General features: G+C 43.6%; 1 protein-coding gene across 3 annotated transcripts in view; it reads right to left on the bottom strand.

Annotated features, from left to right (window-relative positions):
• Positions 1-7113: 7113 nt before the first annotated feature.
• PAK1 (p21 (RAC1) activated kinase 1) overlaps positions 7114-14366 on the bottom strand; it is a 51395-nt gene continuing 44142 nt past the window's right edge. For all 3 annotated transcript variants that reach the window (XM_075198596.1, XM_075198598.1, XM_075198597.1), the window contains 4 exons: positions 13023-13122; positions 12179-12375; positions 10707-10844; positions 7114-7486 (listed from right to left, as the gene is read on the bottom strand). In XM_075198596.1, the coding sequence (XP_075054697.1) occupies positions 7400-7486; positions 10707-10844; positions 12179-12375; positions 13023-13122 (522 nt within the window). In that variant the 3' untranslated portion in view covers positions 7114-7399. The remainder of the gene's footprint in view (positions 7487-10706; positions 10845-12178; positions 12376-13022; positions 13123-14366) is intronic.

The raw sequence follows: 14366 nt of genomic DNA, 5'->3' as shown, positions 1-14366 counted from the left end.
CTTCTTCCACTGCTCCATGGCCCAGTTCTGGTGCCATTGTAGGCACTTTCAGAAGTGGACAGAGGTCACCAGGGGCACCCTGACCGGTCTGCAGCTACGGAGCCCCATACGCAGCAAGCTACGATGCACTTGACACCCTTCTATCATAGCCAGCTTTAACTTTATCAGCAATTTGTGCTACAGTAGCTCTTTTTTAGGATAGGACCAGACAGGCACACCCCACGCACATCAATGAGCCTTGGGCGACCATGACCCTGTCACTTATTCACTGGTTGTCCTTTCTTGGATCACTTTTAGTAGGTACTAACTACTGTATACTGGGAACACCCCAGACAATTCAGACTTACAATTCAAAGCAAACCAATCTCCATATCTTATCTCAAATGTGAAGTCTTTGGCCTATTGATGGAGGTCATTGGGAAGGGGTGTTAGGAAATCTGAAATGACTTTCCATTAATATACAGGGGGAGCAAATTATGCAACTTCAATTTATATAGTGAGCATTCCTAACTCCATGGGGAACTGATAAATTCATGGGTGGTGTATTCACTAAATTGCGGTAGGTGTCATGTGGAGGAGGTGAAGTGTATCTTGGAGGGTAATCTAACTTGCCGGATGTCCGGACGTTCTGGGAGAGTAAGCATCAATGACCAATTTTCATTTCCAAATGTTCTTCTATTGGTGCTCTGCCAGTCCCTACATTGGTTATCTGTACACACTCTTTCTATATTTATTCATCACCCTATTGCCACCAAACCACCATTGCTGTGTGACAGGATCATTGAACCCCACAGCACTTTTTCACAATTCAATCTAGCTGGACTAATGAGCATTAAACCTCATATCAAACTGCTATTTGCCTATAGAATACAAGCAGGGTCCTCTTACCTCTTTATTGATACCCAATCTGCTCTTCATTTTGCATTTGTTCCCGGGTGTAAAGCAATGCAGCGCATACTGGCGCTATATAAAATACATTATAAAATTAAGAGTTAAAGTTGCACGAGGGTGCGCACAACCTAATAAACTACAGTGATCTGTAGCTTTGAATGTGTGGAAAACAGAGCTGTTCAGAAATAATCATTAAACTATTTCAGACACAAAGGTAGCACACACTGGTTGTAGATCAGCCTCCGAGCGTTTGATAAGAGGGCAGAATCTACAGAACCTTTCAAGGACTTCCCATAAATAACTCCTGCAGCTTCTGTTATTTTTTAATTAAAAGTCAGCAGAGAAACTGGGGAGGAAGGTACAAAGCAGCAGAAATATTCCTGATAGATGCAGGGTATTGGTGCCAGCTCTCTGCAGATACCTGATGGATGACGTACGCTGGCGCTGAGAGGGCACCCACGCACAGAGACCTGCTCTCTCCTAATCTAGGTGCCAGCTTCTACCTTCTGTCACTGAATCACCCGGCTACAGAGCTGGGAAACGGTTCAACTTCAAATAAAATCATTTAAATGGGCAGAGCAATCTGAAGAAAATGTAACAGCTTTGTTGTATTGTAACAATGTACATTTCAAAACATTTCTCAAGACAACATGATATACTGAAGAGAACAAACCTTTTAAAACAAAATCAAAAATATATTCTGACATGCAATTTGGAGGGGGAGAACTGAAGTGTAACATAAACGTCAGAACAGCTGTTTATTCAGCAAATTACTTTGGGAACAGACTGAATTCTTTCTATTTTTCAATTCGCTACACTAATATGTGTAGGAAGTAAGGAATTATTCATTTTCCTCATCTGAACCTAGTGGGTATAGAAAAGTTCATAAGCATGTGCCAGTTTTTGTTCTTAGATATCTGTACAGTTGAATGGACAGGCATATTATGAAAATGTAAAGTCTGTCACTACATACCCTTAAAGGTTGCTCAGTGAGTTCTGCCACATTACTATGAAAGCCCAGCACTCATTACAATCTAACATTGTAACTCCCACGCTGCCCCCCTCCACTGGAACCAGCTCCCCCGTTCCATCAGAAATTCCCCCAACTTGTCCAGCTTCAAACGGGCCTTAAAAACCCACCCCTTCCTTAAAGCCCTTCAGTCCCCCACCCATTGACCTCCTCCCAGTCTCCCCCTACCCCCCTCCCTCTTCTGTCCCCCTCCTACTTCCCTCCTTTTCATTCTCCTCTCCCCCCCCCTCCGTCCCTGCCTCCGTCATCCCCATTCCCTCCTCCTACCATTGTGTCTCTGTCCGTCCTACCCTCCCCTTAGATTGTACGCTCCTCCGAGCAGGGCCTCCTCTCCTTCTGTTCTCCACCACCTTAACTCTGCTCTCCAGCTCCTTGTCTCCTCCGCGAGGTCCTCCGGCCCCTGTCTCTACCCCACTGGGGGCTCTCACCTCTAATCTAGCTGTTCATTGAGCTTCATTGAGTTACTGTGATTTCTGTTAACTGTACTGTGCTGTCTCACCCTGTATCGTGTTTCTGTCTGTCCCTGTACGGCGCTACGGATACCTAGTGGCGCCCTATAAATAAAAATTAATAATAATAACATGGATAAGTGACCAACTCTTTAGCCGATTTGAGGCTTTAATACACCCAGGGGCATGTTTACATGTCAGAGTGAAAGTCTAGCGGTGATCTATGATACGGAAGCGCACAAAGACATAAGAATTATTAACCTGGCAGGATATGGTTAAAACAATTATGTTCTACCATATTAAGAAGCTCGACACCAATAACACAAACAGGACTTATTTTTTCCCCACCAGATCATCGGTATATGGACCGTTCTGAATATTTATTCTTGGCTTTGCTTAGGCTTAAAAATTCTTACCATGCCAAAATTGAGAAGAAAAGTAGTTTCTTTACCACAGATCTCCACATCCTATCTAATTATTATACTACAGGAGTAGTTAATATTGCTCCAGCTGTCCCATTATACACAAACTGTTTTTTTTTTTTTTGGGGAGGGGGGTGGGGGGGAAGGAGGATAAAATGATCAATTTGTGGGACAAAAGTGTCCATTCATTAAGGGAAGACCTGGAAACCAATCATTATTATAAATCCATTTCCCGTCACTTAGACAAATGCTCAGAAAGTATTTTACGGTTAATGGCTCTTTAAGGGCATATTTGACTTGTAGGTAAAGCTGGGGGCACACTACAGAAAATTCATCCAATGCGATTTCTGTAACGATTTCACCAATAACTGAAAGTCCCATTGACCAGCTGATTCCTGGGTACACACCTACATGATTTACCTTCAGATCTGTGATCTTCATCTCTCATAACCATCTGCTATAAGATGGTGACACTGTACAGATATCTGACTACACTGCTGGTGGCGAGTGCGTACACTGCCACATTTGCCCAACATCATTGGTCGCGATTTGTAGTCAGTTTACAACATCAATTGAAATAAGATGAGCTTTGGTATGATAAAGCATAATCGTGGGAGTGTACACACTAATGCGATATCGGACCTAACAGTCGTTTATGGAGTAATTGGCACAATTGAAAAACCTGTAGTATTTACCCAGCTTATCACTTTGTATACAGAGTCTGCATAGATAGAGCGCCAGCATCTATAATGGGCATAGACAGTCGTGTCCTGGCAGAGTGCCAAATCTGGACTCAACTAGACATGTCTGAGCAATGACATTGTACAATTGTATTTTCTCAAGACCAGAAGATCCATAGGCAGCAGGATCTGTCTACACCAGACCGCGAGGTACAATTTCGTCTTCTGTTTCCTACACACAAGCAGGAAAAAAAAAAAAAATAATTCTAGAATATAAACAGCTGCATTTTCAATACACTATTAAAATGAGTAATCCCAGCACATCCAGTCAGGAGCCCCTCAACACACCTCCCCTAAGATCACCCATTAATTGCCATGGGCACCACAGACGCCTGCCTCTGGTGCTCGCTAAACCCACTCACTGTGGTGAGCGAGGTCATATCTGCCAGTGGGGACAAAAACTCCTCTAATGGGACTGTCCTACTGAAATTGGGACAGTAGTGAGGCATTTGACTGCACACCGTGGAGGCAGCCATTTTGCTGGAGAATGCAGTCAATCAAGTAGACAAGAGGTTTAAATAGCAAGCCACTAGAATGAAGAGATCACCAGGAGGCACTGCCTGCTGTGATTGGTTCGTGTGGAGACAACAGATTTACACAGAACTCTAACATTTTAAAATAAGTGCTTCAGTTACTGTGGAATAATAGAACACTAAAAAATTAAACACAAAAATGCATTATGAATACAGAATCTAGAAGACAAATGTCAGTGCAAACCGTAAGAATATAGTGTGTGGATAAGTGTTCTGAACAGACGTTGCATTTGCATACGTGTCAAGAACTGAAACGATATGGAACTTTCCCGAAATAAAATCCAGAAGAAAAACAAAAACTTTGACGTGGGAGCAAAAAACAAAACCGAAACACAGCAGAGCACTGGTGCTTCCCTCCCACACAGATGAACAGACTGGATGTAGTGACAATGCTTTGAACACATTGAAATGAATAAAGCAAGATCCAAAAACCACATTGTAACTACAGGAGGACAAAAGTACGAACACAATTGGGTATTGGCGCATAGAACAGAATGAGTTATATTTGAACATGCAGTTGCACACGTACAAGTACAAGCTAGGAGCCGTGTTTTAACACCAGTTGGTAAGGGCTGCCCCTTCCCTCCAGAATACAATTCACGTTGCTGACCCTCACTTATAAAGCCCTTCGACCTCGTTAATACCCCCTATCATTATTTATATAGCGCCACTAATTCCGCAGCGCTGTACAGAGAACTCACATCAGTCCCTGCCCCATTGGAGCTCAGTCTAAATTCCCTAAGACACACGAGACACAGATGGAGAGGTCAATTTGTTAGCAGCCAATTAACCTACCAGTATGTTTTTGGAGTGTGGGAGGAAACCAGAGCACCCGGAGGAAACCCACGCAAACACGGGGAGAACATACAAACTCCACACAGACAAGGCCATGGTCGAAAATTGAACTCATGACCCCAGTGCTGTGAGGCAGAAGTGCTAACCACTAAGCCACTGTGCTGTTGCTATGTTCTGTCAATGACCTTCTCATCACTAATCACTACCACCCACTTGACCTGTGCTGCTCCACCCATAGCAGAATATGGCCCTGTCAGAGCAGACGCTGGGCCTGTATTCAAAGGAGGGCACTAAAGCATTGCTGAACCCCTAAGCACCCCCAACAAAGGGGTAGTTAGACCACTGGGGCACAGTCACATGTCCTGACCGCACGGGGGTGAAATATTGGGCACTCGCACCTGATGCAAAACCTGCAACTTGGTTAGTGCTGTAGAGACAGACAGACAGACTGGCCATAGAGGGGGAGAGAGTTATCAGCTGCTCCCGTGACAAATATGTCAATAAGTATATGAACAAAACACCAACATGTAAATGCCATTTACATGTGACTTGTCATGAAGAGATTGCCGATTGTTTTGCCGAGCTGTAGAGTAGGAGAAGAATCACTCCCACCGGCAGGTTCCAGTATACATAATACTTCTGTATGGGTCATTAATCACACACTATGATGCGGAAACCCAGAGTATCTCGGGCAGGAGAGGCAGCTGACCTGTCAGAGAACTTAATCCGCGCCGTTGCCGACGGTTCGCCATTTAAAAGGTTGCCCTATGTGCCACATGGGGGGGGATAAGTAATAGTAAGTTCTCTGCCTTTCCATGAGAAGTCCTTATAAGAAATGTAAGGCATAAAGCACAGGGTGTCTGCACGAAACCTTGAACCCAAAAATCAAAATACTATATTCCTAATCCTAAATTACTTTTTGCTAAAATGTCAACGTTCTAAATTCCATCCCATAACCTGTTACAATAAACGTAATGGGTTTGGCCTCTGTGTCCTCACCTGACCAATCACATCTAAGCCTCTGTAACTATACAGGTGGGACCTAGGTGAGCACAGGACTTATTAAGCTACATATGTTCCGCTCATTCCAGGAAAGGTCAAAGAAACACTATGAAATAAACAAGTTCAATACCCACAATAACCAGGATGTTTTGCTTTGTGCAAGAACTGATCTATTGTCACGTCTACAGAGAAGGGCAGATTTCTTGCCCATTACAATAAATTTGATTCTGCCTAAGGAAAGACAAAGAACAGCTCATAATTCCAAGTCCAATTTTAAAACCAGCAAAATAATAAAAAAAAATAATAATTCTGCGACTTTCCATCCCACCCACAATGGTGGCATGAACTGGCATGTTAAACGTATAACAGTACAGAATCACTTGCCAACATGGGCCATGTAGTAGAATTTAAATGCACCTCTGCTATACAGGCCCTGGTGTGAGCACTAGATTTCAGGGTGGGACGTAATGAGGTGTAATGGGATGTCAACATCACATTTTCAATATGCATACCATAAATAGAATATGCAGTACAAGATCTATAGATAAACTTCTCTAGTAATGTCCATCAGCTACATTATAAAATATATGGGCAGCACGGTGGCTCAGTGGTTAGCACTTCTGCCTCACAGCGCTAGGGTCATGAGTTCAATTCCCGATCATGGCCTTATCTGTGTGGAGTTTGTATGTTCTCCCCGTGTTTGTGTGGGTTTCCTCCAGGTGCTCCGGTTCCTCTCACACTCCAAAAACATACTTTTAGGTTAATTGGCTGCTATCAAAAGTGACCCTAGTCTCTCTGTGCGTATGTTAGGGAATTTAGACTAAGCTCCAATGGGTCAGGGACTGATGTGAGTGAGTTCTCTGCACAGCGCTGCGGAATTAGTGGAGCTATATAAATAAATGGTGGTGGTGATGATGATGATGATATGGTTTGGAGTCTCTACTTCACCTGCTGGTTATAAGTGGTAATGCAGTCCATGGTTTTTCACTCATATCTGTTGGACAACAGATTCTGAGCATTGGCCCCCTAAACATTGCTACAAATCCTAATTAAATATTAACCATCAAAATTATTGCAACAGAGCGACTAGCTGAAATACAAAAAGACGAGGGACTTTCCTACTGACGACCAAGGCTGGATTTATGGACCGTAAGCGATTAAACAAACACCTCCGTGATAACCTGTGATAGAACGTGGCTTGGCCAGGTCTCGTGTTTATTGCTCCGTATTGAACGACGCATTTGAAGAATATGAGAACGAGGTGGTTTAATTTATTCGGATCAACATTCAAGGTTCCAAATCATTAAAACAAAAAAAAAAAAAAAACAGTTAAAGAGACTTCAACAAAATGCTGTGTTTGTCACAAATAAAATAAAATGTTCACAGTCCTTCCTGTAAGGGTCCATAGAAGATTCCCTTGGGGCTCTAGAAGAGCCGCTTTGTGCTTGTAGCGCTCAGTCCAGGTAACGGCGGCTGAATAAATGCCGGTTACAGAAATCCCGGGCCAGGAGTCCGCAACGTCAAGTGGTCACAAGGATCAACGGCTGCTCTTCGTGGCTTCCTTCGCTGCAAGTATCAGAGGCGTGAGGCTGGACAGAGGTTTGGCGACCTTTAGGAACGGGTGCTGCGCGGGAAGGAATACAAAATAGAATTAAAATCATTATTGCAGAATTATGGCAAATACTAAACCTACTTCATGTCAGTTATAGTTTGTTATGTACAGGACCAGATTGACTTGGCTTACACTACAGTCAGAGGAACGTTTAAAGGGTATGTATCGCTGTATGAGAAATGAACAAACCTCCGTATACAATGAACAGGATTCTGCCTGGTAAAGCCGCCATCTGCAGTAGCTATTTAGAAACGGTCACAGCTGAGATCTGCATGACTTTAGATAGTTCCCTGTTTTCTGACTGCACTAAACAGGCAAATCTTATAAACGTGCACTGCACTCAATATAAAAAGGACTGAAGATCACCAATAATTACAATTTGCATAAAAATTATAAAAAGATAGGTTTATTTAACCTCAACCTTACTGTAAAAGATAGTTTTTGTGTTCGCCAGCTCTGCCGACATCAGTAAACAGCCTCGCTAAACTCATTCCACTTACCTGGTCTGCAGAGCATGCAATCTGAATATCCGTGAGCACAGACTGACTAAGCTGCAGTTTAGCTAGTAAAGATGTAGACAGTAGCCTCAAATATGTACTATTGATGTAACAAGACTCTACCTTAGTTATGAATTTGGAAATATACATGGACCTTTAATCTGTAGCATTGCAATGTTTTTTTTTTTTATGAATAGTTCTATGTAACTATATTCATATCCTGCCACTGTTTTATTTCTCCTCTGGGCAAATAGTTTTATTTTTTATAGTATATTGGAAAAAATAGAATAGAATATCCTACTTAAAAATTGTCTTACATACCAAGACCACACACAACTTCCTGTTGGTATTCCCTGATGAATAGCTCAGACGGAGAACAGTGCCCTGGTTTATCTCACAGCCGGGAAAATGCTTAAACAGTGAACTAATAATCCAATTAGATCATTAATAAATTAGATTATATTGGCCGCTCATTAAGGGACAAGACAAACAAGATAATTTGCAGAGTAATAAGCCCAGAACAATCGATTACTAAACAATCTGTGCATCAATATCCCAACAAAAGGAAATAAAAATCATTTCTATACAATTTAATTTATTTTGGCCCCCAGTCTTCGGGCAGCAGTTAATCTTCAGATCAAGGAAATATCTATGCAAACGAACTGCAAATGTAACAATATACTGAAAAATACCAGTTACATTTACGCAATAACTGCAGAATGGACTCTAATCTCCCCAATAGACACAGGTCTGTCACCGTTATACAGTGAGGGAAGAGAGATTACTTCTATCTATAACTGCTTTAGAATGGATACTTGTCCCACCCACGATGTCCAAAATACACGGATGTCTGTTCGGTCACAGTATCGGAGAGAGACGCTGGCAGCGCCGTCACCAGTAACTGAGGAACGGAACGGAGCGGATTCTGGCCCAGCGTTTGCATCGGATGGAACGTGCTGGGTTTAATGCACCGAGGTCTATTTATAAAGCATGAGATCAGCACCACTTCTGTGCACACAGAGTCTCCTGCCAGTCACGTGGAGAACAGAAGTCTGTCCGCGGGGAATGCAACCTGTTCTCCTCGAACACAGGAAAAGCCAAACACTGTGCCAGGCAGGAGGGAGAGGGTAAGCCATTCCTATACAGCACATAACACACAGTCCTATTATCCCTGGCATCTAATACCCACAACACCGCAGTCACCGTCTGCGCCATCACCACCATCAGTCGTCTCTGTATAGAGCATGGAAACACTGGGGAAGTAGGACACACAAATCCAAGAGAAAAGACTTTAATTCACCTTATTCATTCCCTGGTAATCAACAGACAACAGCTGGAGCAATAACCACAGAAGAGATCTATCCAGGCTGCGGCTTACTTCAACTATACAAGGCATCCTGGTGCTGTCCAGCGTATGTAGACCTAAAGCCCCAGTTTGCCCTGGCAGGCTTGGCACTCTGGGATTTGTAGTTCCACAAGAGCTGGAGAGTAAAAGATTAGATTGTACGCTCCTTTGAGCAGGGCTCTCTCTTCTCCTGTCTTCACCACTTTTAACTCTGCTCGCCAGCTACCCTGCCTTCCTCCTTGAGGACCCTCCTCCCGCGTCCCCTCTCGCTCCCTTCTCTTCCCCCTGGGGGTCTCCCTCTCATCTGTACCCTCCCTCCTAAGTGCCGTTGCTGGCTGACCTTGCCCTCTCCCCTCCCCTCTAGCTGTGCCTTGAGCTCACTGAGTTACTGTGATTATTGTTTACTATTCTGTGCTGTCTCACCTCGTATTGTAATCTTGTCTGTCCCTGTACGGCGCCGCGGACACCTAGTGGCGCCCTATAAATAAAAATTAATAATAATAATAATAATAATAATAATAATAAATAATAAAAGGTTGCCTAACCCTGAAGTTAAAGAGATTTCATATGATAACACATTATGTGTTATGTTGAGGTTTGCAGTCAAGAACTTTTTACTGTCTATTGAATGTATAAAACACAAATAAAGAAACGGATATAAAACACCAGCATCACTAACAATACAGCACATGGCGGATTCAGGGCATTCTGGGGCGATACAGAGGGTGAGGAGAGAAAATACGGAACCCGATTTATACAGCCACAATAACATGGGGACGATGTGTCTCCAATCACTAAACTGCCCTACGGAACACAACCGGAGAACCTAACCAGACGTGTCATACTGGACAATATGTAAAAGGTAGTTTTCTAAAGCAGTAAGTTTTCTGGATGGGAGATTAAAGTGACCCACAGTTATCTACTCCCTGATAGAGGATGTGCGGTGGGAGGGGGACCGTACGGGCCCGGTTAGAGCTTCCTAGTATGGGGTAGAGTTCTGTGAACAAAGTTACCACAATAAAACCATGAAACGTGATGGGGAGAATAGGAAACCGCTCCTGAGGGACAATATGTAAAGAAGACGATGGTATACAAGGAGACAGACATCTGGGACATATTTAAAGAGTCACTGGGTAGTCAGACATGGGTCAGTGCAAAGGCAAAATTTAATCCTACAGAGATGTTCACCCTGTTTGGAGCTCATCAGTATAGGGTAGGGGTTTCTGTACAGCACATACTAAACAATAACAGGTAATTAACACTGAGTGGAAAATATAGCGAGCAGCAAGTTCAGGAAACCCCTCTCCCCCGTCCATGAAAACGTAAGCACTGGTCCAGTGTTTTGCACAGTAGATCGGACCACCACATTTGGATGTCGGGGAGATCTCACCTCCAGCAGATCTTTGGCTGAACCTCTCTTCTCCACATCCATTTCCAGGCACCGGGTAAGGAAGTCTCTAAAAGAGACAGACAGCTTCTCTGGGTTCTGCAGCTCTGGGGTCCCGTTTGTAGCGATAAGATACAGCGCCTGGTTACAGAACGGAGTCACGCATCAAGAAACACAAATGCCAAACAATCTTGCCAAACAATCTGGAGTGTGTGTAGGGTGGGGGCAGGGGAATGATTTTGCTTTTTACTGCTCGGTGTCAGAAAAACAAAAGCTATTCTCTGCAGTACGGCAACAGTGAGTACAAGGCAATGATCTGTACATTTGTGTTGAGAAATAAATAAGCACGGTGGCTAAGTGGTTAGCACTTCTGCCTCACAGCGCTGGGGTCATGAGTTCAATTCCGACCATGGCCTTATCTGTGTGGAGTTTGTATGTTCTCCCTGTGTTTGCGTGGGTTTCCTCCGGGTGCTCCAGTTTCCTCCCACACTCTAAAAACATACTAGTAGGTTAATTGGCTGCTATCAAAAATTGACCCTCTCTCTTTCTGTGTGTGTTTGTATGTTAGGGAAAATTAGACCCTAGTCTCTGTCTGTCTCCCTGTCTGTCTATCTCCCTCTTTGTCTGTCTGTGTCTGTGTAAATGTGTGTATATATTAGGGAATTTAGACTGTGAGCCCCAATGGGGCAGGGACTGATGTGAATGAGTCCTCTGTACAGCGCTGCGGAATCAGTGGCGCTATATAAATCATCATCATCATCATTTATTTATATAGCGCCACTAATTCCGCAGCGCTGTACAGAGAACTCATTCACATCAGTCCCTGCCCCATTGGGGCTCACAGTCTAAATTCCCTAATATATACACATATTTACACAGACACAGACAGACAAAGAGGGAGATAGACAGACAGGGAGACAGACAGAGACTAGGGTCAATTTTTGAAAGCCAATTAACCTACCAGTATGTTTTTTGGAGTGTGGGAGGAAACCGGAGCACCCGGAGGAAACCCACGCAAACACAGGGAGAACATACAAACTCCACACAGATAAGGCCATGGTTGGGAATCGAACTCATGACCCCAGTGCTGTGAGGCAGATGTGCTAACCACTAGGTCACTGTGCTGCCCATAACTTAACATAACATAAATAAATGTTGATGATGATGATGATCATATTTGTTTTGCATTACAGATATCTGGGTGTATTTGGTACAAGCCCCTGTATAGTGGGGTCAGGGTATAAAGAGACTTCGAGGGGGAGATTCAATTCCTGGCGTTGTGGTGCGGGGGTGGGTGGGGGACATCACTGATCTCCGGCTGCGCAATTACTGTACAAATCTCGGCTCATTTATGGGATGAAAAAAAAATGAGCAGATTCCTGTAAAAACCCCGAGGTCAGGGGGTCTCTGCGGACGTTCCAGGGTCACCTTGCACTGAATTGACCCCCCCTCCCCCTTTAGAAAAAGGTACTTACCCTGAGAGGATTTTCATTCAAATATGGCGGCTCCCCCTCTACCATCTCTATGGCCATGATCCCCAGCGACCAGATGTCCACTTTAGGGCCATAAGCTTTGCGCGTGACCACCTCCGGGGCCATCCAGTAGGGCGTACCGACCATCGTGCTGCGCTTACTTTGTTCCGGGGTAATTTGAGCACAAAAACCAAAGTCCGCTACAAGAGAACCAAACACAACACGTTAAACAGACGTCACACACACTACGGATCCGGTGCCTCAACAGTAACATCTGTAAGCGAAATAACGTTATACATTACAGTCAGTACCAACAGGAGACCAAAAGAGTAAATACGAGTTACAGTAAAATTCTGGGGTGTTAACTAGATAACTAACAGCTTATTACCAAGCAGACTTTCTTTATGGATTAAGCACATAAGTTAAGGTGGCCGACTATGGTGCTGGGGAACCAATATATTGTATCCAATCACCACAGGATCCCCAGTAATTGTCTGCGCCAAGGTTACGATTCTAAAACCTCTTGAATCTGGTGTAAACTCAGAGTTATATCCACAGAAACGTTATGTGTAGGTTCTGAATGGGGCAAAGCTTCCAGTACTAACAGAAGGGGTCAATCTCCTGTACTGCATCTCCTACTTACTTACGTTATAAAACACACAATACCGTTACAAAGAAAGGATGTTAGAGTCCCGATTCCTACCTGTAATTAATCAGTGGTTCAGAATTTTAGCCCAGAGAAGGAATAAGAGTTACCGGCTACAGAGGACCATTTATACAGGAAGAGATATTAATGCTACAAATGAGAAACCCATACGACAACTTGCAGCGCATCACCGGAACGTACTTAATTTGACGGAACCGTCCATTCCCAGGAGGATGTTGTCGCTCTTAATGTCCCGGTGGATGACTTGGTTCGCGTGCAGGAATTCCAAGGCCTGAAGACACTGCAGAGGGGAGAACACCAGACTGTAACCGCGGAACCAGAACAGACACATTTATTTCTATCATACAGCAGACATCAATAAGCACAATCTATTAGATCACGAACGCTCATTAACCTGGGAACGGTCCTCTAATCTCATCCGCAGCCAGAGACTGTTACACGTAGAGAACAGACCTCGGATTTCTGGACATATCAGGATACAAATGACGTCTAATGTCTAACAGTCGATCAGCACACATTGTACTTCTTAAACTAAGGACAACGCAGGATTTTGCATATAAATCTGTGCCAAAATGTACTTAAAACTGATTTAACAATGCTGCAAATGATAAAAACTGTAATGATATTTTGATTTATAATGGTCACCAACAACAAGCAGTTTGTGATACAGCCGGAATCCACAGGATGCTTCGCAAAGCCGCGGTCAGGGAGGGCGACACCAGTCACTGTCCACAGAAAATGGAAAATCCATCTACTCAATGTCCTCTCTACCCCTTTAAATCTACAGAAGTCAATGTAACAAGGCACCTGTGAGCTCTAGTTTAGAAGACGCCGCACGGAGTGAGCTCTGGTGTATTTTCCCGTTTAGTTTGATTGCTCTGGGCCACCAACTCCCACTTCAAACTATTCAGTGTTACCTTCTCTACAGATGTTAGTTCTAGGCAGGATTTAAACACAAGCTGAACCAACCAGAGCACAGGCAGTTTGGGGAGGACACAAGGGTGACACCGATAGTTTAGTGTTAGTGTTGTGAATGCCATGTATCACGGTATATGTAGTTTTGTACCATAATCACTGAACACAGAGCTGTGATGTCATTGAAGCTCAACCTTCAGGTTTTATTTCTGGGGTCCAAACAATGAAAAACAAAACAAAAACCATTTTGCAAATATTAGCTTTACTAGAGATATGTAAAAATGGAGTTAGCCTTTAATGGTTATGTCATTTTAGCCGTACTTTCAGTAATCTAAATATGCACCACTTTGCAAATCCCTACACTGGCTCCGTATCCTACAGAATCCAGTTTAAACTATGTACGGTTACCTACAAAGCCCTCAACACCACCACCCCTTCAAACAGCTCAAATCTCATATCAAAATTCTCTACCTCCCGACCTCTTAGATCTACCTCTGGTAACCACCTCACTCCCACCTACAAGACTTCTCCTGTGCTGTTCCCCACTTATGGAATTCCCTACCACGCTCAATCAGACTTTCCCACAGCCTTCAAATCTTTAGACGTTCT

This window comes from Mixophyes fleayi, chromosome 2 (assembly GCF_038048845.1).
Source record: "Mixophyes fleayi isolate aMixFle1 chromosome 2, aMixFle1.hap1, whole genome shotgun sequence".
NCBI lineage: Eukaryota > Metazoa > Chordata > Amphibia > Anura > Limnodynastidae > Mixophyes > Mixophyes fleayi.
This window is presented reverse-complemented; position numbering and strand designations above follow the sequence as displayed.